At 33.4% G+C, this 27,090-nt stretch overlaps 3 protein-coding genes across 3 annotated transcripts in view; 1 reads left to right on the top strand and 2 right to left on the bottom strand.

Moving 5' to 3' along the window:
* Positions 1-17,430, bottom strand: part of LOC107176517 (probable LRR receptor-like serine/threonine-protein kinase At3g47570) — a 93,355-nt gene extending 75,925 nt beyond the window's left edge. Inside the window, exons 1-2 of the mRNA XM_052444758.1 lie at positions 13,941-17,430; positions 13,448-13,850 (exon numbers count right to left, since the gene is read on the bottom strand). Coding sequence (XP_052300718.1) covers positions 13,474-13,850; positions 13,941-16,614 — 3,051 coding nt within the window. The 5' untranslated portion in view covers positions 16,615-17,430 and the 3' untranslated portion in view covers positions 13,448-13,473. The remainder of the gene's footprint in view (positions 1-13,447; positions 13,851-13,940) is intronic.
* Positions 1-27,090, bottom strand: part of LOC102614365 (uncharacterized) — a 94,277-nt gene that overhangs the window by 52,369 nt on the left and 14,818 nt on the right. The window lies entirely within an intron of this gene.
* LOC127898898 (uncharacterized mitochondrial protein AtMg00810-like) lies at positions 4,938-5,983 on the top strand. The gene is made up of 2 exons (XM_052431405.1): positions 4,938-4,945; positions 5,110-5,983. The coding sequence occupies exons 1-2, from the start codon at positions 4,938-4,940 to the stop codon at positions 5,981-5,983; spliced, it is 882 nt and encodes a 293-aa protein (XP_052287365.1).

Genomic DNA, 27,090 nt, shown 5'->3' on the forward strand with positions numbered 1-27,090 from the left:
TTGCAAAACTCTTTAAACTATACCTGCCCAATCACAATACCAAATAAAATCATAATGTTAGGAGGCATAGTTAGCATTACCAAACAAAGTCATAATGTCAGGAAGCATAGTTAGCATCACTACTAGTGGCGAAACTAGAAACTTATTTCAGTCCAGCCTAAATTAAAATAACTTTTAATCAACATTATATATTAATTAGACTAATATGAATTTTTTTAGGTTAATTAATATATGTTTGTTAGGGACTAGTATGAATTCTTATTTTAGTTAGCCTTATAGCTTTTAGGCTTCGTTGTTTTAGCATTGTGATCTTACTTCATTAGGAGTTAGCTAATTCACTTTGTCCTCCGTAATTTCTGGTTTATATTTCTTTTTTATTTTGAATAAATTTCCTTACCTTGTCGAGATTCAAAAACATAAATGAATAAATACATAAATAAGAAAAAAGAAACAAACAAACAGGCAAGAATGGAAGTCCTTTTTGTACGCCATCCTTAAATTTTTGCCATGCTCGTCGGAAAGTAGAACTAAAGTCTCAAAATCAATATCTCCAACCTTTGTTGTTACCTTTATAATCTCTATCTTTGTGCACTTATCTTATCGAAAAAAGGTGAAAACCAGAAGTGGCAAAATAATTGCCAATCCACAATTTATCTACTCTAATTCATTCAAAATTTTCCTTATGCTTCTAATCTAATTTCAAGAAAAATAATTCTCCATTATTGTAAAATTTACCTTACTTAATTATTTATAAAGGAGTATTATATTTCTTTTTCCTCCAAATTTGTGGGATTCGTGAGGTAAATCAGTATGGATATCAACTGATCATTAAACAATATATTGATGCTTGATCCTTTAGAGGAACACAGCCAAGACATTGATTGCATAAACTTAGATGGAGCTTGCTATTGGTTAGTAAAGAGGTTACCAAGTATTAATAATATATGGCCATAGAGCGCTCATTTCATTTGATGTGGCTGATAAAATGTACCAAGAGATAAAAGGGCCATACCTTCCTAAATCAGAACTTTTGTTGGGGTTAATTATACGAGGAATCTGTCCCTATACTAGCTGTAAATGACAAGAATTGGATCAAGAAACTAACTGCTGGACCTTTTGAATGAAATTTTGGGCCGCTTGGATTTTGGAAGAGTGATTGCTTTGTTACAGAGACTCATTTTAAATATACGATAAGAATATAAAATTAATTAAATATTGAATAGTATATTATTATATATGTTCAAATAGTAAAAATATGAAAAGTTGAATAAGTCAGTTCAGTTCTGAATCCAAATCCTCTAATAAGATCATATTATAGGATCCTAGCATGGAAGAAATGAAGGGTTTTAATTGTAGTTATTTTTCTTGTTTGCCTCTGTACATATACTTTAGTCCCAATCAAAGGAGATAATAGTTTATCGAGATTTTTTGAAATTTCATGGCACAAATTGGGTGTGTATTTGTTGGATCATAAACTTGATCCAAGATAAATAAATTCAAGCCCAACTCATAGAAGATTCCATGAGTAGGTATGGTTGGTGAGGTTTGAATTATTTGTGTTAGGTGTGGTAGGTGTGGTTGGTGAAGTAGGTGAGTGGTAGGTTTTAATGAATGGTGATGATTTATGTAGTAGTTGAATAACTGAATGGTTGTGATTAGTTTGTATCATGTATAAATACCCCCTCTCCCCTTTGGTTTAAGCATCAAGTGAAGTAACCCAATCTCTAAGGTGTAGAGAGTGGAAAATAAGAGTTGTAATTGGTGAGGAGTGTCGTTGAAGAAATAAAATAGTATGTTTTGTGTGTTTTATTTGTAAATTCTCCAACAAAGTGGTATTAGAGCTAGTGCTTGATGCTATATATAGTCATATAGAAAATCAAATCGAAGATCTCGACGAGAGGAACGTGACGCCTCAAAAAGCATCCCGATCTGAGACCGAATGCGCCCACACTTGCCGCCGGAAGTTTTCTGTCCTGAAGTTAAGTCGACTCACCGAGTTGAACTAAGCTGTGCCGAACTGAACCAAGCCGAGCCGAGCTGAACCGAATCAAGTCGAACCGAGCCAACTCGAGCTGAACCAATCCGGACTGAACCAAGACTACCAAGTCACGTTGACCGTTGACCGGCGTTGACCGTTGACCGTTGACCAAAAGTTGACTCGAGTCCTTCCCAAGGTTTTTCGACATGCCGAATCCATCTGTGCTTTCAGAATCTCCAAATTCTCACTCAATTTGTGAGTTATGGCAAACGATGATATGATATCATTTCAAGTTCCATAATTAAAGGGAAGTAAGTTTGACAATTAGAGTATTAAAATGAAGGCTCTATTGGGCGCACGTGACGTATGGGATGTAGTGGAGAAAGGCTTTATTGTGCCAGAAAATGAAGTCACTTTAATTACGGTGTAAAAGGAGAATTTAAAAGACTTGAAGAAGAAAATGCTTTTGAAAAGATTGCTGGTACAACCTCCTCAAAAGAAGCATGGGAGAAACTAGAGACCTCTTACAAAGGAGCGGAGCAAGTTAAGAATGTTCGTCTCTAAACATTACGAGGAGAATTTGAGTCCTTACACATGAAGGCGTCGGAGTCAATTTTTGACTACTTTACTCGGGTTGTGACCGTTTCTAATTAATTAAAAAGAAATGGCGATGAGTTAAAACAGGTAAGGATCATTGAAAAGATACTTCGATCAGTAGACTCGAAGTTTGACCATATTATTGTGACAATTGAAGAAACAAGAGATCTGGAGGATATAACGATCGAGCAACTTCAAGGAAGGTTGCAAGCCTATGAAGAAAAACAAAAAAAAAGAAGCAAGGAATCGAAAAACAACTTCTCAAAATGGAAGTCAATCCAAAGAAAATAGAAGAAAGTTTCGACAACGAGAGAAGGCACTATGTCCGAGGTAGAGGTCGAGGACGAGGTAGAGGTCGTGGTCATGGACGAGGTTGGAATTTCAACAACAATAATTCCAATTATGCCAAAGGAGAAAGCTCAACCAGAGGACGAGGCAGAGGCAATCCAAGATTGAGGCATGACAAATCCCAAGTACAGTGCTATAATTGTCAAAAGTTTGGGCATTATGCTTCAGAATACAGAGCTCTAAGCACCAGAATTAAGGAGAGAGTTAACTATGTTGAAGAGAAAAATGGTGAAGATGGCACACTTTTACTAGCACGCAATGACACAAGTGGAGGTCAAGAAAATACATGGTATCTTGACACAGGTGCTAGCAATCATATGAGTAGAAATAAAAGGATGCTCGTGCAACTAAGTGAATCTGTGAATGGCAGTATTGCTTTTGGAGATGATTCAAAAGTACCAGTGAAGGGTAGATGTAACATTCTTTTTTGTACAAAAGATGGTAGTCATCAAATAATTTCGAACGTTTATTATGTGCCCAATATGAAAAGCAACATCCTTAGTTTAGGTCAACTTTTAGAAAAAGACTATGATATTCACTTAAAAGATTATAGCTTTTCCTAAGAGATGACAAAGGAAATCTAATTACAAAGGTAAAAATGTCGAAGAATTGAATGTTTCCATTAAATATTCAAAATGATGTTGTAAAATGTCTCAAAGCCTGTCACAAAGATCAATCCTGGACTTGGCATCTTCGATATGGGCATCTCAATTTTGGAGGACTAGAGCTACTATCTAAGAAGAACATGGTGAAAGGCTTACCATACATCAATCACCCTGATCAACTTTGTGAAGGATGTTTACTTAGCAAGCAGTTTAGAAAGACCTTTCTAAAAGAGTCAAACTCAAGAGCTCAAAAACCACTCAAGCTCATTCATACTGATATGTGCGATCCATTCAAGCCAAACTCCCTTGGTAAAAGTAACTACTTCTTTCTCTTCATAGATGATTTTTCAAGAAAAACTTGGGTGTATTTTTTGAAGCAAAAATCAAAAGTCTTTGAAGCTTTCAAGAAGTTTAAAGCTGCAGTGGAAAAAGAAAATGGATACCAGATTAAAGCCATGAGATTTTATCGAGGTGGAGAGTTCACTTCCAAAGAATTTTTTGAGTTTTGTGAAGCAAATGGAATTCGATGCCCTTTGACAATTCCAAGATTCCCCCAACAAAATGGTGTTGCGACATGGCAAGAAGCATGCTTAAGAGTAAGAGGCTACTTAAAGAATTTTGGGCTGAAGCTGTTGCATGTGCAGTCTACTTATCTAATCGATCTCCAACAAGAAGCGTGTGGGGCAAGACGCCACAAGAAGTTTGGAGTGGAAGAAAACCCGGTATCACCCATCTAGGAGTTTTTGGAAGCATTGCCCATGTACATGTACCAGACGAAAGTAGAGCCAAGCTGGATGACAAAAGTGAGAAGTTCATCTTCATCGGCTACGACAACAACTCCAAAAAATACAAGCTTTACAATCCAAACAACGGGAAGATCGTGATCAGTCGAGATGTAGTTTTTTATGAAGAAAAAGAATGAGATTTTGGCTCTCATGTAGATGACTTCAACTTCTTTCCCATTGAAGAAGATGATCATACACAGATAAAACAAGTAGACGAACAACAAGAGCCTGTTACTCCACCTATCTCACCAACATCAACCACATGCGTAGATTCACCGCCGTCTTTCTTAAATGAAAGAACAGAAGAACGTACAAGAAGTCTTCAAGATCTCTATGAGGTACCTAAGAGATATGATAATCTCACTCTCTTTTGCCTCTTTACTGATTGTGAGCCAGTCAACTTCCAAGAAGCTGCACTAGATGAGAAGTGGAGAATTGCAATGGATGAAGAAATCAAAGCCATTGTGAAGAATGATACTTGGGAGCTTACTACTCTTCCCATAGGTCATAAGGCGATCGGTGTCAAATAGGTGTATGAAACAAAAAGAAATGCGAAGGGAGAAATTGAAAAGCACAATGCGAGACTGGTTGCAAAAGGCTATAGTCAAAAGGCTGGTATAGACTATGACGAGGTATTTGCTCCTGTAGCTCAACTTGAAACTATTAGACTTATTATTTCTTTGGCTGCTCAGAATAAATGGAAGATTTTTCAAATGGATATGAAGTCTGCTTTCTTGAATGGATTCCTTGAAGAATAAGTTTACATCGAACAACCATTGGGTTATGTGGTGAAAAGACATGAAGACAAAGTTTTTATATTAAAGAAAGCTCTTTACGGGTTAAAGCAAGTACCAAGGGCATGGAATAGCAGAATTGACAAGTATTTTCAAGAGAAAAGCTTCACCCAATACCCATATGAACATGCTCTCTACGTTAAAGAAAAAGATAGAGATATTTTGATTGTGTGCTTGTATGTGGATGATCTCATCTTCACTAGAAGTAATCCAAACTTGTTTGAAGAGTTCAAGAGAGTGATGATCAAAGAGTTCGAGATGACTGGCATTGGACTGATGGCATATTACCTCGGCATTGAAGTCAAGCAAAAGGAAGAAGGCATATTTATCTCCCAAGAAAGCTATGCAAAGGAGATTCTCAAGAAGTTCAAGATGAATGATTGTAAGCCTATTAGCACGCCAGTGGAATGCGGAGTTAAACTATCCAAACATGATGAAGGTGAAGGTATAGATCCAACATTCTTTAAAAGTTTTGTTGGAAGCCTACGTTATTTGACATGCACAAGACCATATATCCTTTATGTTGTTGGACTTGTGAGTCGATACATGGAGAATCCAAAGACCACACATTTTAAAGCTACAAAAAGAATCCTTCGCTACATCAAAGCTACAACTAATTTCAGCTTGTTATACTCATTTTCTAATGACTACAAGCTTGTTGGATATAGCGATATCGATTGGGGTGGAGATTTAAATGATCGAAAGAGCACCACAGGATTTGTGTTCTTAATGGGAAATACTGCTTTCACATGGATGTCAAAGAAGCAACCAATTGTCACGCTATCTACCTGTGAAGCTGAGTATGTAGCTGCCACATCAAGTGTTTGTCATGCAATTTGGCTCAGAAATTTGCTAAAAGAGTTATGTATGCCATAAGAAGAGCCAACCGAGATTTGTGTTGATAACAAATCAGAAATTGCCCTATATAAGAATCTAGTCTTTCATGATCGAAGCAAACACATAGACACTCGCTATCATTTCATAAGAGAGTGTATTGCAAGAAAAGAAGTGCAAATCAAGTATGTAAAATCACAAGATCAAGCAGCTGATATCTTTACTAAGCCACTCAAGCAAGAAGACTTTGTAAAATTCAGAAGTTTGCTTGGTGTCACAGGATCAAGTTTAAGGGGGGTGTTGGATCATAAACTTGATCCAAGATAAATAAATTCAAGCCTAACTCATACAATATTCCATGAGTAGGTATGGTTAGTGAGGTTTGAATTATTTGTGTTAGGTGTGGTAGGTGTGGTTGTGGTAGTGTCGTTAAGGTGCACCAAATTTAAAACCTTACCACTAATATAAATAATTAGTACAGAGCGAGTAAGAATCGATCCCACAGAGACTATGCTAGTTATATTTATTATTAACTCCAAAGCAAGATTTAAAATAAAATAATAGTAGTAATAATAATAGTAATAATAATATAAATTAATCTAATTAAAGAAAATGCCAATTAAAAATAAAAGGGGGGTTTATGAATTTTTAACTAAATAGTAAGAAATAAAGAAATTAAAATTACGAACAAGAATTTAATAAAAACTGTAATTAAAGGAGAAAGAAATAATAATGATGAAAACTTTGGTTAAGGGATCATTCGCCACCACCAAACATGCACATAATATATCAATTCTATTATCAATTTATATTGAAACTATCAACCGTAGACAACAATAAGCTCTGTTAGTCTCAATCTTTCCTTAGTGTGTCGTTAGGTAAAATAAGCTCTTCACCTAATCTCTAACCATTAAATAATTTAAAATAAACTCTTTAAATTTAAGATAATGGAAGCATTAAACAAAGAAAGATATTAGATTGATCTAGGCAATAAACACACAAGCTCGGATTATTTAACCTAGGTTATGTTCTTCAATTGAAATCACTAATTCCAACTGTTACTAATGATTAAAATATCAAGACAATTACGGATCAAGAATTTTAATTTAGCAATAATATTTATTCAAGTCCTATTTAATTGGCCATTTAAATAAAACAAGAATAAACCATGAACATTAATTATAGAAGAACATAAACAATCTCAATTAAATAAATTGAATGATAGAATTTAAATTTAATTGCATATCATGTTTAGGGTTTTGAATTCACCCTTAACCAAATAAAAATCTAGCCTAACATAATTGAATTGGGAATAAGAGAATTGACAAAACCAATCATGGAGATTAATTCAAACAGCTGCCTTTTTTCTTCAATTGAATTCCTTCTAGCGTCTTCCTTGTTTTTTTTTTTTTTCTTGCAGAATTGGATCAGCCCCTGCTCCCTCTTCTCCCTTCCGTCCAGCAGCTGTTCTCCTTTTATAATGCTAGTTGACCGAATTCTTCTCCAACAAATCTAAAGAAATCTTTTTTTAATTAGAATTGAAATCCTTTTCCAATTTAACGCCACCCAAAGCCATTAATTCCAACTTTTGAAAGTCAATTGTGGGCCCGTTTAAATGCTTTCCACTTTTGCAATGCCATGCACGTGTTCTCCAATTGCCAATTAGAGAACATTAAATCTTTTAATTATTCAACATTTCTCAATTGGATTAATTGCTTTGATTTTTGTCTTCCAATTTAATCTTCATTCCTTCTCAATTTGAATTTCTTCATGCCTTTTTATTATCCACAATCTCCAATTAATTTCCTATTCAATAAAATAATACAATGAATTAAAAATAAGAAATAAAAATAACTAGCAAATATAAAAAAAAATATGTATATTAATTAATTCCCTATTAAATTAAAAATTAACTAAAATAACTAGAATATTTAAGATCAAAATAAGAAAAAGATGGAGAAATTAAAAGCAAAATATATGGAAAATATGCACTTATCGGGTTGGTGAAGTAGGTGAGTGGTAGGTTTTAATGAATGGTGACGATTTATGTAGTAGTTGAATAAATGAATGGTTGTGATTAGTTTGTATCATGTATAAATACCCCATCTCCCCTTTGGTTTAAGTATCAAGGGAAGTAACAAAATCTCTAAGGTGTAGAGAGTGAAAAATAAGAGTTGTAATTGGTAAGGAGTGTTGTTGAAGAAATAAAATTGTGTGTTTTGTGTGTTTTATTTGTAAACTCTCCAACAATATTAACGCTAGTAGAAGGGCATTAATGTTGCTTTATTAATTGGCAGGCCAACGAGCCATTTAATTGAGAAAATGAAAAATTTTCTCATTTTAAATGAATTTCTTTTTTAGTCTTAGGGTTAGTGGGATATTATCAGTTAAACCAATTAGTAACCAGATTGTGTTGCAATAGAAACTGATCACGAAATAGATTCTATAATTGTAGTGCTTCATCATGAGGATACCGATTTAAAAGTTAATTTGTATACAGTAACAAATATAGAAATGGCAAATGGATAGGACCGTCAGGCCATTGTTGACTTAAGCCAAGTAAAAAGTCCGGCCTTCGCTTGTCTAGTTGGGCCTGACTTTTTTCAGGCCTAGATATTTAGCAAATTTTAAATATTTTTTAGTAGTTAAAAAATATTTAACTTTTAAATGTTTTTAGAAGGCTTTGGGATTGGCCCTTAAATTTTTTTGCTTTAATTGAGTGCATTCAGAATTGGAAATATTTAAAAAGAAAAAAGAAACAAAAATAAATTTTAACTCTATAAAAAAAATAACATGAGTAATGATATTTAACGCCTTCACTTTTCTCATTAACCCCTCAATAATCATTTTTAATTTAATTTTCATTTCTCCTTGAATGAAATTACTCAAAAAGGATTAAATTGATTTTTTCAATTAATCAGCAATACTTCTAATGACATGGCCTGAATCATTAAAGGGGAATCCAATGATGATCCTTAGATATAACTCACAAATAAACTCGGCGAAAGCATTAAAACTAATAAACTTTAAAAGCCTCTATACCATATATAAAAACATTCAATGCTTGAATAGTAGAAAACTTTAAAATTTACTAAATCATCTACTATCCTTAATTCAAGTTCTTCTCCTCACACATCATTAATCAATCTACATCTCTAGGAATCACAGTAAACTAAAGCGACTACAATACGCAATAAGCAAATCAGTTTTTCATATACCACAATACATATATACTTATCTACAATGCAAATGTATGATTTGCAATGCTCTTTGAAAAACATCATAAAAATTCTTCAAAAGCGTCATTTATCACTTTCCAACTTTACATTTCCTTTTAGATCACTTACTTGAACTACATTTATCAGTAGCTACTTAATAGGACTCTTACTTAAATTCATACTTCCTCACTTTGGGCATGACGCAATCTTCCTTCAACCAATTATCTCATAACATGACATTTGAGTGCCTACTAAGCGAATAAAGTATCCAAGTAAAACATAAAATTTATTTATTTTCCTCAAAACGAGTTTGTCACCTTCTCATTTCATAAAGGCATATTCATGCCCTTGTACATAATCACACTTGACATAAAACAACACATCAAATAAATGCATGAGCAAAATTAGATAAATTCAAATCCATACATATCAAAATAGGCTTTCTAACATATCAAACATTTACTTATTCTTATTGTGATTCATTTAGAAATCTAGTTTACTTACCTCTCGACGGTTACAATAATAAGCTTAACCTTGTAAATTAACCACCTTAATCTAACATCGAAATTGAATTCCTGTCAATATCCTCACATATATATAAAATTATAGGCTCCATTCTTTTTAAGGAACTATTTCCTATAACCTTATACATCTTGATGTCCCTTTTTTAAAGTATCAGAAAGTTACTGACCAGCTTTCAATCTCTAATTTTTATTAAATAAAAAACTAACTCAAAAATCATGAATTTTATAGGGCTTAAATGGTCACATAAATATAAAAGTAGTAAAATTTTCAAAGTCAAATTCATTCAAAATCTATTTCAAATGAATTTTGTTCTAAGACTTGTAAATCCTGAAATTCAGAATTCAACATCGAAGACCTTTCACACATCGATTAATATATATAGGGAATTAGGGTCCTAATTTTGGATGTGATATACAAGACATATAGAAGGGTAAACCTAAAAAGTTCCACAATCTTTTGAGAAGGTTTATTCGGCCTAAACATTTTTTCCATCTTGCAACATTGATGTAAATTTTGTAGAATCGCAGAGCCTAATTTGTAAATTTATTAAAAATAGAATATAAGTGATTTTTAGATGGAAAAAAGTTATATGTCACCCTCAAGATGCCTAGCTTCACCAAATATAAAAAATCCTCATCGATCAAAGTACATAATCTTAAATAATTTTAGGAGTTAGTGACTAATTTTTAGAGTGAGTGACCATCATAAAAATTGTACACATTTCATTAATCTACATGGTTTTAAGTATTAATAATAATTTCCCAACATATAATACCACGAAATCATACAATAACATAAAGATTCAAAATGTCCAAATTTATCTTAAAGATCAAACACAATAATTTTGATTTTATACAAGAAATAGAGTGTCCAAATATCATAAAAATTCATAGCTTAAGCATCTCCACATTTTTTTAACACCTTTGTTTCTTGAATGATAAAAACAAAACAAAAAACAATTTAGCTATACTCTCTATTGAATCTCTCCTAGCCGATCGAGGAAGATGGAGCTCCCTTTTTTTTCTCTTCAATTTTTCTATTTACAGTTTGAGTTTTTATTAGTGGGCTTGATTGAGCTCAATTGTACTTGACTTAAAGACAGTGAGAAGCGATATTTGACCCCCTACGTTATCTCATTAATCTCCGCTTTTTAATTAATCAACTTGTTTCAATAATTTCCTTTATTAAAAATTAATTATTACTTTTAATTTCTTTTTTTTCTTTTCTCTCTCATACTTGATTTGCTCATGGAAAAATGAATTTCTTTGTTTGAACAAAGGAAAATCTACGCTTGAATATTGATAGATGGAATTGGAAAGCTTTTTATTTGCCAATATTGCTGAAGATATAAGCTAACCAAAAGAGAGTGACACATATCACAAATAAGAGAAGAGAAATTCTCATGTAGGAATTATTTCTCCATTCCCACCCATTTCCCATTTATTTATTTTACGGTAAATATGAATACATGATTTCAATAAATTAAAAAATAAAACTATCACCATATTATAAATTATTTAAATTATTTAAAAGGAACTCTAAAACTTTGAAACAATATCTTAAAATAATATCAAAACTGAAAAATATTTTAAAAGAGCAACACCTTAAGAGAGAAAAAAAATATAATAACAATATTTTTTGGTTGAATAAGAACTATATTGTAGGATATTTTTTAGTTATAGTCTATTTATATTAGGTAAAAATAAAAAGAAAATTTATTAACTAATATTGTAATTGATAAAACAAAATTATAGAATAAAAGTTAAAAAATATTTATATATATAAGAATGAGGTTGAGGGTGGAGTGGGAAGTACAAAACCAAACCCTATTATATCCCATTAAGAATTTGAAAATTATTTTTCTCTATTACTCACCCTATTACTCACTTTATTCCTAAAAAATTATTCAAAATTTACTTTATTTGTTGTGGGTCTCTTTAAAGCCCAAAAAACGATTCTATCATCCATACTTTTGTTTGTCAATAATGATTATTGTTATGCGCTAATTATGTTGATTAATTTTCTAAAACGTAAACCTGTAACTTGTTCCAAAGCTAGAAATTACAAATTGTGATGGCCTTTAACTGGTTGGGTAATTGCAGCTCAAATGGGAAAAAAAAAAGTTAATTTACGAAGGAATTTGGTAATAAAGAATAATTTTCTTTTTTTAATATCGTGAAAAATCTTAAATGCAAACGCGATGAATTGATGGTTATGAAGAATTGAAGATAGGTGGCGCTTGTGGCGGCAGCTGTGCTACTACACATAAAATTATTGAGATAAACTAAGAGTCGAACATCATTACTCCTAATATGTTAAATCTTAGGCCCAGCCCTCTAACGAGTTGGTCGAGCCAAGTTGAGCTATTTTACCATCCTTGGCGTGCATCACACAGCAAGTGCTAATTAATAACTGGAGTTTATAATTAATGAGACTTTTTTCAAACTGCTGTGAAGTTTCACTAGTGCAAAGTCAATGGAATATGTCTTATACTAGGAGTGGATCACGTGGATCAGCAGGTTATGAATTATTTTTATATTATATGTTTATATAAATATAAAATAAAATATCATGCATCATGATATCTAATATTTGGTGCTTACTATTTTTCATTTGACCTTTTAGTAACTTGATAACTAAAAAATCGATCAGATTGAGAACATACTAAAGTAACGTTTACTTTTTGAATTGGAATAAGAATCATAAGGAATAAGAATCTTAAGATTGGGAGTGTAGAGTGAGAGTATGTTATTTACTTACAGTGTAATAGAAGCATGGAATGCAGACTAAAATTTAATTTATACATTTACTTTGTTTTGGATTAGGAGTAAATTATTTCAAATTACAATATTGGACATGTACATACTCAGCAATCAAAAACGAAGGCAAATAATAAAACATGTCCAAAGATTTAAGTAGGGAATTAAATTTACAATCTCAATTTCAAAAATAAAGTTTCTGTCTATTATTTCCTCCAATGTATTAGTGCAATACTCAATTCCAATGAATCAACAACCAATAGATACAGAGGGGGGGGAAATGCTTCTCTTTTTGGCATAGAAAATAGGGAACAAATCCAATTATTAAGTTAAAGGATTGCACAAACACCTCTGGTCGCCTTCGCGGAATCTGGAAAAATTTTTGCAAACAAAAGAAGTTTCAGCAAGACAAGTGTATTTGCTATTTGATCAATGTTTAAATCGTGATATAATAATAATGCAATGTTAGAAATCTGCAGATTAAGACAAGCAATACATTCGTGGTTATTGATAGACGTACCATTACTTTTATTTGACGGTGATCGCAAAACAACTTTTATGGTAATGATTTCCTCAGAATAATGAGCACCAACCATGTCGGAAAGATCCATATCATCCGGTAATATATCCGATGCTTTCATGAATTGGATTTTGTTATTGCTTCTTTTGGAAACGGCAGACATAATTTGTTCTTTTCTTTTCCTTTTTATCGCAGCATAAATTATAAAGTATTGATAAAGTTGATGTGCTAATGTTTTTCTTTCTCTTAAAATATTATAAAGCTTTTGCTTTCATTTGGGAGTGGTTATAGTGGCGATGATGCTAGTCTCTTCACATGCCCCTTGAACACAGTTAATATTATTTAAAAAAAAATCCACGAAATATTCTCACCACCACGATTTTTCGGCATTGTTCAGTGTGATCACCAAACCTTCTTTATTACAAAAGCCAAAATGTACAATTGAATTTGTTCCATATGACTAGACAAAGAACTATCAAATTACCTCTTTGCCTATTGAACATATATAGTTCAATGTCCAAGAAGAATTTTCTTGACTGATTGCAATTCATGGACAACATTTGTTATGTTCATTCGATCTTGTGGCAACTCCATTGAACATGCAACTCCAATTCCAACCATAGATTTGAGACATTCAGTTCTGCTGTTGATTCTTGCTTGTCTTTGATTTTGGTTAGTAGCAGTCAATTCTTCGACATCGTTTAGAATTACTGCATCCACAATATCTATCACATGATCAGGCAAGGCTGTTTTCGCAAAGCTATGAAGATTCAAGTCTCCCTCAAACATATCATTTGTGGGTCTTTTACTTGTCACCATTTCTAACAGTAGTATCCCATAGCTGTAAACATCTCCATATGCTGACACTTCACTCCCAAAGCCATACTCTGATGCCATCCAAACAATCAATTCAATCAATTTATATTAAGTATCATAAAAATTTACGTGTCAAAAAAGATAAATATAAAAGCTAATACCTGGAGCAATATAGCCAATAGATCCTTTGATACCAATAGTGCTCGTTTGCTTATGAGTGGATGGAAGGAATCTTGCTAAGCCGAAGTCACCTAAATGTGCAGTCAAGTCAGCATCAAGAAGAACATTGCTGGGTTTGAGATCACAATGAGCTGTTTGAGGTTGACAATCATAGTGCAAATATTTCAATGCACAGGCTACATCAATGGCAATGTTTAATCTCTGATGCAAGTTTAGATTCCTTGGCGCCGCCCCATATGCTTCAACGTCTTTAGTCATTGGATGTAACCAATCGTCTAAACTTCCATTAGGCATGAGCTCATATACAAGGGCCTTAAAGTCATTTCCTTGATAATCCACTCCTGAACATGCAGTGAGAACTTTGACAAGATTTCGATGCCTGATGTTCCTCAATGCATTGCACTCAGCTATGAAACTCTTGAAAGCTCCATGATGAAGAAGATGAAACACCTTCACTGCAACAATTGTTTTACCCTCATCGAGAATTCCTTTATAAACAGAACCAAAACCGCCTTCACCAATCAAATTTGCTGAGGAGAACCCACTAGTAGCATTGTACAAATTTTGGTATGATAGGTTTAGGAGTGAATTCATTGAATTGCTGGGATTATTTTTCGCTTTTCTCTTCTTTACCAAATTAAGAAACAGAAAAGAGAGAGCCAAAGCCAATCCTATAAGCCCAGAAACAATAACAATTACTAGCTTCATTGCAACGGTCAATCTTCGATGTTTAGATTTTTTAACACCACAATTTGGCAGCTGAAATTTAGATAGACCACCGCAAAGCTTGTTGTTTCCCAAAAGAGAAATAGCACTTGCATTCTTAAAGACTCCTTTTGTTGGTACCATGCCTTCAAGGTTATTGTAAGATATATTTAAATCTTGTAAAAATTCAAATCCCGCCAAAAATTCAGGAATTTCACCTGAAAGATTGTTTTGTGACAAATCCAAAGCTTTAAGACCTCTTAAAGAGCTCAAGGATGAAGGAATATGACCTTGGAAGAAGTTTCCATGCATATCCAATATTTCCAGTCTTATACATCCACCGACACTTCTAGGGATCTCCCCTACCAGTATGTTCCCAGAAACATCTAGTATTTCTAGATTTTTCAAATTTCCAACTTCTGTCGGAAGGGAACCTGTCAATTGGTTGTTAGACAAGCCAATGAAAACTGATATGGATGAACGACCAATGAATTGGGCTGGTATGTTGCCACTAAGATTATTGTAAGAAAGATTAATTGTTGTCAAGCTCTCACACTGGCCTAGGCTTGAGGGGATGCTACCTTGAAGCAAGTTGTCACTCAAATATAACTGGATTAACATTTTCAAATTTCCAAAAGAATGTGGAATATTTCCTGATAACTTGTTTCCATGCAAGTACAATAGCCCTAAATTTTGAAGCTTTCCTATAGCAGTGGGGATGGTACCTGATAATTGGTTGTTCCACATGTCCAGTCTTTGCAAGTTGACATACTTCCCAATCCCAGATGGGATCCTTCCAAATATTTTATTGTTGTCCACGAGCAAATATTGAAGAGTGGTAGAGTAGTTGCTAATGCATCCAGGTAGTAACCCTCCGAAGTTGTTGTTATTTACATACAAACGCTCTAAATTGGTTGCATTCGTCAAAGAGCATAAGAAGCTTAAATCATCATCGCGTCCTCCACTCCCAAGGTTGTTTGTTACAATTATGAACCAAGAAAGCCTTTGTAGCCGTTCCAGATGAGGCACTTTCCCTGTTAGATTATTCTCCGATACTTGAAATAATTCCAAGTTGGTAGCATTGGGTATAGAAGGCGGTATAGAACCTGTAAATTGGTTTCCTGTAATGCTGAATATTCGGATATTTGGGAGAGTGGTACCCAAGTCCAAGGGCATTTCCCCTTCAATATAGTTTGATCCCACATCAAAAGTTTGGATGGAAGAGATATTGAAGATTAAGGGAGGAATAGTACCAGACAAGTTATTTACAACAAGCGACAGGTTCACAAGATTCTTCAACCCGCCAAAAGTATCCGGAATGCTCCCATAAAATCCATTACGGGACAAAGAAAGACCACGAAGGGACGACAAATTTCCCAAAGAAGAAGGTATGTTTCCTGTCAGATTGTTCGCAGTTGTAGAGAGGAATTGAAGCTTTGACAAGGAGCCAAATTCTGAAGGAATTTTGCCCGCCAGATGATTAAGAGCTAGACTGACAACAAGAAGGTTTGAGCAATTGGATATACTGGCAGGAATTTCTCCATCAAATGAATTAATTTGCAAGTATAGTATTTGCAACCTGCGTAAGTGGCCAATCTGTGGGGGAATCTCATTGGTGAAGCTATTGTTTCTGAGATCTAGTTTTTGAAGGAAGCTCAAATTTCCAATGTGAGGTGGCAAAGTGCCAGCAAGTTTAAGGTTCTGCAAGTCCAAGATTGTGACTCTCTGGTGCCTAGGACTACATGTAACGCCATACCACTCACAAAAGTGGATGGAATCATTCCACGAGCCTAGAACACCAAGAGCGTCATTAGTGATCTTGGACTTGAATTCAAGCAAAGCTGCTCTGTCTGTCTCGTTACCGCTAACTGAAAAAGCGCTTGCTCCAAGGAATTCATGCAAGCTAAAGCAGAATGCAAGAGCCTGAAGACTGAAAATTAACCAGGACATTTTTATAATAGATAAATCAAGAAAAGAACGGAAGCGTGTATATATACATATAGGCAGTATTATTTATATATACATATATGCCTGGACGGCCTTGTGGACTGTTGTTAGTCAAAAAAAGCGGTTCTACTTCAGATGGCCATGCGGCAAGTGGATAACATAATTGCGTAGCTCAATTATGAGAGCAAGTGGAAGCAAGCACTATCGCTGTATCGGGATCATAGTCCATAGACTTTGAATTTTGGCCTTTTTTTTGGGTTATTTGAGTGTATTTGTTTTTTTAAGCTTGGCTCATTATATGAAGTGTCTATATTTCTTCTTCTTCTATTTTGACAACACAGGCAAGTCGATTGCACATGGTTGGCATACACACGTATAACCATTTTCAGTTACTTTGATGATAAGGTAACCAATATTAATTAATTTTCCCACTTGTCGTTCGTCCTAGAGCTTTAACCAAAAAGTTACATTTTCCAATAAATATATTTATAATTCTAATCTTTGTCGGAGCGTGTATATATGGTAAAATTTTTATACAGTGGTACTCTATATAAAAATAATGTAGTTATAAAAATTTTGAACTTAGAGACTCGTAATCACTTGCCAGTATTGAGAAATTAAGGACGGTGGCTGGTTTAAAATTCAGTTCATCCTAAGAGCCTGCAACTCGCATGCTCATGCGTTAGCTAAGGCAGCTTTTAATTTTCATCTGCCATCGAACATCTTCTGCCGAAATCAACTGTGATTTCAATCTTTGGACAATTCTGAAGAAGTTTCCCAAAAATTAATTTTCGAGTGAAATTCGAAAATTTCCATGTTTTGGATGGCGCACTAACGTTGGGTGTGTTTTGTGAACTGTTTAAAGTGATTATATAGTGATCATGTTTAATATAATTTTCATCTATTTATATTATTAGAATGCAAGGAAAATCTAAAAAAGTGGCACAATAATATTGTGTAAGGCAGAACTTGGGTGCTCGGGTGCGTTTTTTTTTCTTAATGTCTGTTTGGAATGGTTTATTTAAGAGCCATAAGGGCTTATTTAATCGTATAAGCACTTTTTAAAAATTTTTATGGTGTTTGGTTATTTTTTTAGTAGAGTTTTTTTAGTTTAAATAAGCTAATTTACCTCTACTAGCAAAAGCCCAAATTTTAAACTTTTGGGAGTAGAGGTTAGAGAGCTTTTTTAAAAAATATATAATATAAAAAATATCACACATTTTAATGGTTTAAAAGTACTTTTTTTATTGACAACCAAACACCCAATGACTTTTTGTTCAAAAGCTCTACTGATATAAGCTCTACTGTTATAAGCTTTATTTAAAAAGTTGTACCAAACGGAGCCTTACTAATATTGTGTTATATGTGTTAGTGTGTATCAATATTCTTTTCTTTTTAAAAACAAAAAAAAAAAACAAAAGGCAAATTTGGATGGTACGAATGAAATTTATAAGACAAACTCTTATAGTTATTGGAAAAATTCGAATCCTGCATCTTAAGATTTAAAGAAAGATATACAGATCAATCCAAGGGAAGAATTATTGAGAATTTCTAATAACGAAAGGAAGCAATTTGCTTTGAGATAATATTTTCCCAAACTAAATAGCGAACCACATCAAAATTGTAATTAGAAAATCTCTTAACATCCTGAGCTAAGAACCTGCTAATAACGCAAACTCAAAATTGGCAAGATAATCAGTGCCATTATTATACATGAGTACAACAAAAATTCTTAACAGGCTTAGTTCTACAATTCACCCAACAGTTCCTCAGACATCAAAAAAAGATTAGAAATCTAAATAGAAATTAAAGAAGTTAGCAATCAAATCACATTTTAATTAACCATAGCACATTGAATCTGACTTCACTAAAAGCTAGCAAAATGCGTATCCAATATCTTGCCTGCAAAATTTGTAAGTATATTTATCGGAAAATCGACTTTTTGGGGAAAAAATATAAAAATCTTAATCATGGAGCAAAAACAGTGTGCGCGAGACACGTCATACTGATATAGTGATATGTATAAGCCGCCATGCCCAGGCTTACTTGCGACCTATATAGTGTCAACTTGCTGATCACATTAGATAATGGTATTTTCTTTACTACTTTTATTTATTCTTATAAAGAAGAAACCAAAAGTTTCTTTTTTTGATAAATATCTAATCAACATGAAAATTAAGCACACAATCTCAAATAATATTTTTTTTTGGGGGGAAAGGACATCTACACCTCCAAATTTCTAAAAAAGAACACTAAAACTCTCTTTTAACCATAATATCATTTACCTTTATTATCCCCAAAAAAATTAAGAGTAACTCTAATGTTTTATAGTAAATAGAAATGTAACATTAAAATAAATCTAATAATATTTATATTTAAAAAAAATCAGTATTTTAAAAATATTTTAAAATTTTGCAATCTATTAGATTCATTTTATTATATTAAAATAAATTTTATAATAAATAGTTTCATAATATTAAAATAAATGTTATTAAAATTTAAAATATTTTGAACATTATGTGAAATAATAATTTTATCATTATTAGTGTGTGAAATTTTTTTTACTTTTAAAATGTATTTAATACAAATATTTATTTAAAATCCTATAATAAATAAAAATAATATAATAATTTACATATTCAAATTAACCAAAATATTTAATATTGTTAGGCTATTGCATAAATTATACTATTTATATAATATTTGTATTTATACAAAATTTTAAGTCATTTTTTTTGGAGAGTAAAGGCAAAAGGTATAATGGTTAAAAAGAGATCTTGATATCCCTTTTTGAAAACTTAAGAGTATTGGTGACTATTTTCTCAAACCTTGGAAGTGTATATGTCCTTTTTCCTTTTTTTTTTTTTTATCTCACTCTCTTTGTATTTTTAATGCAAAATGGTACTGAATAGTTTCGAGCATCCATTTGGTATTAGGATTTTAGGTTTGGTTCGGTACAAAAATTTTAAGAACCAATAAGAACCGAAATAAATTAAGAAGGAAACCAGAACCGATATTTGGATTAGTCTGGTTTGGTATTTCGGTTCTTGAAGACCTACATACATTTAACTATTTTGTTTTTCTAAGAAAATTTATCAATTTTAGGACTGTACAAATACAAATATACAAATTACAACATATAATTTCATCAGTTACTTCTCTTTTTTACTTTTTTTTAGTTTCCTAACGAACAACATTTTCTGTTTTTTAATTAACAGGGAGAGTCAAAGCATTAGGTTCAACTTATTTTCATAGTAAAACTTTGCTTCAGCTAGCTTTTATTCATGAAGATTTTTCAGTATCCAATATAGCAGTTATATTTTGTTTATGTACTACTGAGAAGGATCCTATTGATGAAATTTGTTTCTTGGTTTTTTTTATTCAGTAGGAAATGGATGCAGGCAAGCCAAAGGACTTAAGGGTATGTTTGGAACTGCCATGCTTCAACTTCACTTTGAAAGCACCACAAATAAGGTATTTCGTAAAAACAGGTACTTTTACTATGCAGCTAACATTTACTGTCCACCCAATCATAAACATAACCTTAAAACAATTAGCTTAAAAATATAACCTTATCTTTGCCACAGATGAAAATGATTTTAAGCGTGCTAAAATTTGCGATCATTCAGTTCTAAGAGAAAAATATCTAATACGAGTACTCCGATCTTCCACACACTTTTTATTTTGATCTGTTGGTCGCCATAAACTATATATTAACCAAAAAACCACAATTACCTGACCTGTACAACCAAGTGAATTTAACTCCAATACACAAGAGACTGCTAAATCATATAACACGAGACATCAGTTATCAAACACCAAAGCGGGTAAACAACAATTAATATATAAACCAAAATAATTGAACTCCAACATACAAGAGACTGGCAAATCATATAACACGAAACATTAGTTATCAAACATCAAAGCTGATAAACAACAAGATATATAAACCAAAATAACTTATTTAATACTTACTTAAATGCCAGTCGCTTTGCCAGGAAGACTTTCATTGCGGCATCGAGCATAGATAATGCATCCAGTTCTGGATATTCTGATGGCTGAATTCTTACATCAGCACTGATACTTCCAATTATGAGAAGACCTACAAAGGGCATTGGAAGCACACATGAAGCCCATAACTAAGTCTTTTGTAATCGAAGGTTGCACCATAGTGTTAGTTGATTTGAGAGTCATGTCCCTTGCATATGAAAATAAGCTCTCACCTTTCTCAAGCTGAAAGGAAGGAAAAAATAGTATTAGACGTAAGAATCAGCTGTCATTGACAAACTGAGCAAAATGCCAAGTTTGGAAGAGAAGAAAGTACAGGAATGCATCAAGTCTCAAGAAACATACATGGTCCTTTATGGTCTAGATAAAAATAACAATAAAATTATAGGCTTCGTCAACACCAGGAAGTGCATGGAGTATAAACTTCAAAAGATGTTGAACACGTGGCTGTTCAATATGTTTCCAGCATATGGTCCAACATTTTCAAGACTGCCGCGTTTTGCCAGCTAACAGCAGCTGTGGCAATTTCTCATCCCTTCATCTTTGATGGAAATATGAAATAAAAGAGTAATGTTAAAATAATTTTGATCCCCGGAGCCTGTAATCAAAATAAAAAATTATGTTACACCATCACTAATGATTACAGAGGTTTTAGAAATATTAAAATCAACAGTAAAATACTTTAATGACTGAAGGTTGGATTCTAAACCTCCCCTCTTAATTTTTATGTGCATGTTATATTTTAAAGTGGTATTAAGGGAGAGAGGGAGACAGATAATAAAAGAAAAAGACAAGTAACCTGAAGTAACTTCAAGGCCTCACAATCAAGATCTGCATGGTACCAGTTCCCAGCCTGGTATTCAAGACAGTCGAATCGGAAATCAAGCATAAGAATTCGTGCCATCTGCCACGGAATGCAACCTAGAATGCCAAATCCCCATGAATCTTTGAGCTTCTTCCTATCCACGAAATGTCTTCTTTTTTATAAACTCGCTATGCTAGTTACCATCTCATAAAGGACACAATCATAGAGTTCAAGTTCCTTCTGAAGGGTTTCAAAAGACCTACACAGAGAAAGATACTTATCTTTCAAATTGGTTCGATTGGAAAAATTAATATGATAACAAAACAAAAATTCGAACAAGCGAGGGGGACCAGTAGTCATCAGCAAGTAAAATACAAGGGGTTCAAACTATTCATTCCACTCATGAGGCAAAAGCAAAATGCTACTTGTATGCATGTTTATTCTTTAAGGTACTCATAATTTGATTAATGGTTGATTAATCAATATTATATATAAAAGTAAGTGTCAAAAACATGATCCAATATTTCGTGCTTCTTTCCTCAATAAGTCCACATAACAGGCTGCAATTGGGGTTTCAAATAAAAACTGCCCTTACGTGAATAGCACCAAACAATTTACAAGGTTTACACATCAGGCACTCAATAGTTAGCCATCAAAATTTCTTAATTTACACTGATTTCTGGCGGCAAGATTACCATCTTTCGCACATTTTAACTCCAATAATAATTACAATAGTAAGTTTTTACAGTGCAAACAAAAACGAAAAATTAAAAAAAGTCTACTATAAGTATACGTACTCTTTGTCTGCAATATGAACAGCTGAAACCAAAACAACCTGAAAACTCGAAAATTAAATTTTTTAAAAATAGAATTGGAAAATTGGAAATGAACAAGATAGCAGATGAAGCACTAAAAAGAAAGAAAAAAAAAAAGAATACCTGAAGAAAAGGAGGAAGAAGTGATCAAGGAAACTTTTTTAGTGACGACAGCAGTCTGAAGCTGGCCACCGCATACCTGCCTTCTCCATTGCTTGCTCTTTTGAATCTCATAAAATTGCTCTCCAAGAACTGCTCCGCAGCGGCGGTGGTGAGTATTTTCTTAAAGGAGTGATATTTGAGAGGTTTTTATCTATCTTAGAAATACAAGGGAAATTATGATTTTACTACCAAAGTTTTACTGACATGTCATGTCAGTATCAAGGTTTGCCGAAAAGTACATTTTACTACCAAAGTTTTGTACCATTATCAATTCACTATTATTCCGTTAAGAAAAAGTTAATGTTTAATAGAAATTGAGTTAAAAGTCTATTTTACCCCCCAAGAGTTTGGTAGTAAAATGATAATTCTCCTAAAAATTCGGTAGTAAAATGATAATTTCCTTAAAAATTCAGTAGTAAAATGATAATTTATCTATTAAATTAACAGACAATTTTACTCTTACAGCTGGAAATGTCTATGATGCCCTTATGACATCAGCAAATTTTTAACGTTGTTAACGAAATGGTAGTGAATTGATAACGGCGCAAAATTTTGATAGTAAAATGTACTTTTTGGCAAACCTTGATATTGACATGATATGTCAGTAAAACTTTAGTAGTAAAATAATAATATCCCAAAATACAATAATATTTGGTTTTAATAAAGGCGCTAAGGAAGTGAGTCTGAGACTGAGAGGAGAAGCTGCGGTGGAGCACGATTTGGTGTTTGAATTTGATGCAAGTGCAAGTACTGTCACTACAACCTTTTTTTGTTGATTAGAGTGCCGCGTTGATTTTTTTACTATACTATTTTAATATTACTATTTTCATTTCATTGTCTGTGTCATTTTTATGTAGGGATGGCAAAAATCTTCACGGGGACGGGTACCCTCGGGGATTTTCCCCATTCGGGGAGGGTATGGGGATAATTTCATACCCAATTTCTTATTCGGGGAGGGGACGGGGATGAGGTGGAATCCCCATCCCTTACCCATTTTCCCATTTTAATTTTTAATTTTTTAAAATTACTAGTAAATAAATAAAAAAATTTAAATTATAAAATTATAAATATTGGTAAAAATAAAAAATATCAAAATATTTATATTATTAAACTTTTAGGCCTAATTAACAAATTAAAGTCTTAAATTTTTATTTAGGACATTAAAAAGACCGAGTAGATTTTATTAGCCAAATATTTTTTTAATTTTAATATTCTTTAAATATTTTAAACTTAAATCTATTTTATTTATTTATTTTTAGATGTTATAATTGCCTACAGCGAATCACAATTTTAATATCTAATCTAATCTAATATTTGCTTTTGATTTGCTCCAATTTAACTATTGTGTTGTAAAGGGAATAGTCCACATTTATAAAGTGTCCACGCCATCATTGAAAAAGTTAATTTTGAATCTAAATTCGATTTTATTTATAACAATTTTGTATTAAACTATTAATTTGTTCATGATAGTTTGTAAAAGAAGTTTGTATTCTTTGCATGTTGCGTTACTTACTAATTTAATGTATGTGACTTTTGTAATAGATATTAATGTAAGATATATTTCGAACTTTACTTTTATTTGAATTTTTTATTTTAATATGATTAACTCAAAATTGAAAAAAAAAATGTATTAGTTATTTCGGGATCGGAGACCCTCGGGGATCCCCTGTTATTATTTGGGGAGGGGATGGGGATTCTCTCAAGTAATTCTGACGGGGACGGGGACGGGACGGGGACATATGCAAAATATCGGGGATGGGTACGGGGAGATCGGTCCCCTCCCCTCCCCTCCCCATTGCCATCCCTATTTTTATGTGATGCCATATTTTCATGCTTCCATGCTGTGCCTAAAGATTAACAAATTCATTTAAATCTGAATAATATTTCACAAAATAATAATATTAATTTACGATAGTAATTGGAATAGAGTTAACTAAAGAGAAAAATCTCAGATATAAATTAAATAAAAAATAATTCTAAAATGACAAAATTCATTAGTTTTATGTTTGAATTACCATACATACTAACGCAACAAGATATTGAAGTCATTAATTAATAAAAATAAATGCAACATGATTTATTCAATGCTCATTCATAGAATCATCGATATCACAAAGACCATTATAGCTCATTTCTCAATTTTCATTTGTATATATAGAACCTCATTTGTTTCTAATTCTTCACCACTCTTCTAATTCTTATTAAGTTGTTTACAATTCAATGTAGAAAATTATAAAATATCAAAAAGTCTCAATTTCATTATCTCGGCTTTGTTTATAGTAATAAGTACTAAAAGCATACTTATTTGAAGCACCGGTACTGTGCAAGAATCCAAGCCATATGCTTCATTTTCTACCAATTTTATAACATCAACAAATAGTGACGATTGCTCGGAACTTACTCACGAACAATGTTTGACCAGCAAGATTCGGTGATTTTATAAGAAGTTATTTCTCCTATGCCGTATGAATACTTTTGCAATAACCATCAATTATAGAGAAATTGATACTATATTTTAAGAAGGAATTTATCCATTATGAGCATATAATATGTTATTGTGCCTTATATGGTTCTAATTCGTTGTAAGTACACATCGGTGAATTAATCTATATGAGGATAATGATTGAGCGACTATAATTATTTTGTTAGGACTCTTTATTATTTTTATTTTTAATATCTACTCATATTAGGTTGGGGTCATGTGCACTTTAAAAATATTTTCAATACTACTTATTTTATCTTTTTTAAAATTTCTAAATTGTCTTTGAATATATTTTCATTTTCTATTCTAATATTTAGAGGTGGGTGTAATTTATCTATATCTATAATTTGATTTAAGTGCATTCGTGTAATAAAACAGCTTATAAAGTGAAGGGGTTCACAGCAATTTAAGAAATCTTAAAATCTAAAATTATTTTCTCCTTATTAAATGCTTTATATCTCCACAACTTTTTTTTTGATAAACTGGGGCTCTAAAAAGAGCTAAAGAACAACTGAGCGGGGATACGAGACCCCGTATGAGTCATGAGATAAAAAAGACCTAACCCCCAGAGGAGGCGTAGGGTACACAATAAGGCCAAGAGGGAGAGAAAAAGCGAGGTTCGCCATATGATCTGCAACAAAATTAGCTTCTCTATAGATATGCGAGAGGGAAACTTGCCAGTCCAAATTAAGGTAATCCTTAATGGCATAGATTAAGGGAGCATATTCATTAGATGTTACCGAAGGTCTAGCCACCAACTGAGTAGCACACAGGCTGTTCGTTTCAACTTTCAATTTTCAGAAGTCAAAATTCCATGCAAGAGCCAATCATCATCCCAAATCCGATTAACCAACGACCTAGGTGATCCCGAATCAGACCTCCTACGGTAGAAGTGCCATGAATCCTGTGAGCCCCATCCGTGTTCAAAGTACACCAGGGCCATGCGGGGGGATGCCAAGAAATCCACTTTTGAACCCTTGTGTTCTTTGTGATCAACGGATGATTATGAAGCTTGTGAATCTCCTCAGCTCGTGTATGAACATTCACCAACAAAACTGACGGCACCATTAACCTTTGGTGAAAGAGAAACTGATTTCTCCAAAACCAAATCCGCCATAAAGCAACACCAAAGAAAATTGCCCAGTTGGACACATTCCCCACCATACTCGCGTCACCCAAGTTCAACCGGAGCCAATGGTGAAGCCGAGAGTTTAAAAAATCGTGCCTTTTACTTGTAAGAATAATATTGAGCCAGAACTGTTTGACCAAAGGGCAGTCACGAAGGGCATGAATAACATCTTCACACACAGCTCCACACCGGTCACACGGAGATGAGATGGATAAGTGACGCCTGACCAGTTCAGCTTTTGTTTTCAAACTAGCGTGGAACATTTGCCACAAGAAAACTCGCACGCTCTGAGGGCCTTTCCAATGCCATATCAGCCGCCAAGCTCTATCTGCAGCAGTTGGATTATGAACGGAGAGAGCCAAATAGGCAGAGCTGGTGGTAAACTGGCCATGCTTCGAGTGAGCCCAAAAGATGGTATCCATGCCCTTCGCATGTGATGGGAGGTGAAGAGCAGCGATTTTGAGAATTATGTTGCTTGGAAGATATTGCTCGAAACGTGACCAATACCAACTCCCATTGATGTCCATGAAATCAGCCACCTTGCAATCCAAAATATCCAGAGGAACTGTGTTTGTTGCGTACGCAATTAAGGGAGCATTACTGGTAGCCTAAAGATCCCACCAAAAACTAACAAATTTTCCATCACCCAAACTCCAGCGCCTACTCGCAAGAACCTCGCTCCAAACATGACCAAGAGATTTCCACAAGTGAGAGCCATAGCAGGTAGCAAGCACCTGAGGCAAATTGTGGCGATCCACTCGATATTTTGTAGAGACGACCTGGACCCATAAACTGTTGGGAGAAGAGAGTATGCCCCAGGCTAGTTTCATGTGAAGAGCTCGATTCATCATGGCCAACGATTTAAAGCCAAGGCCGCCAAAAGCTTTAGGCTTACACACATTACGCCAACTAACCATGCTGAGCTTCTGCTAAGGAGATGAGCCACTTCAAATGAACCTCCTACAAGCTCTATCAATCCTCTCACGGACACCACTGGGGAGGGACATAGTTTGCATAACATAAATGGGAATAGCTTGGAGAACTGACTGAGCGAGAGTGATACGGCCAGCCAGAGACA

Source organism: Citrus sinensis, chromosome 7, assembly GCF_022201045.2.
Source record: "Citrus sinensis cultivar Valencia sweet orange chromosome 7, DVS_A1.0, whole genome shotgun sequence".
Classification (NCBI taxonomy): domain Eukaryota; kingdom Viridiplantae; phylum Streptophyta; class Magnoliopsida; order Sapindales; family Rutaceae; genus Citrus; species Citrus sinensis.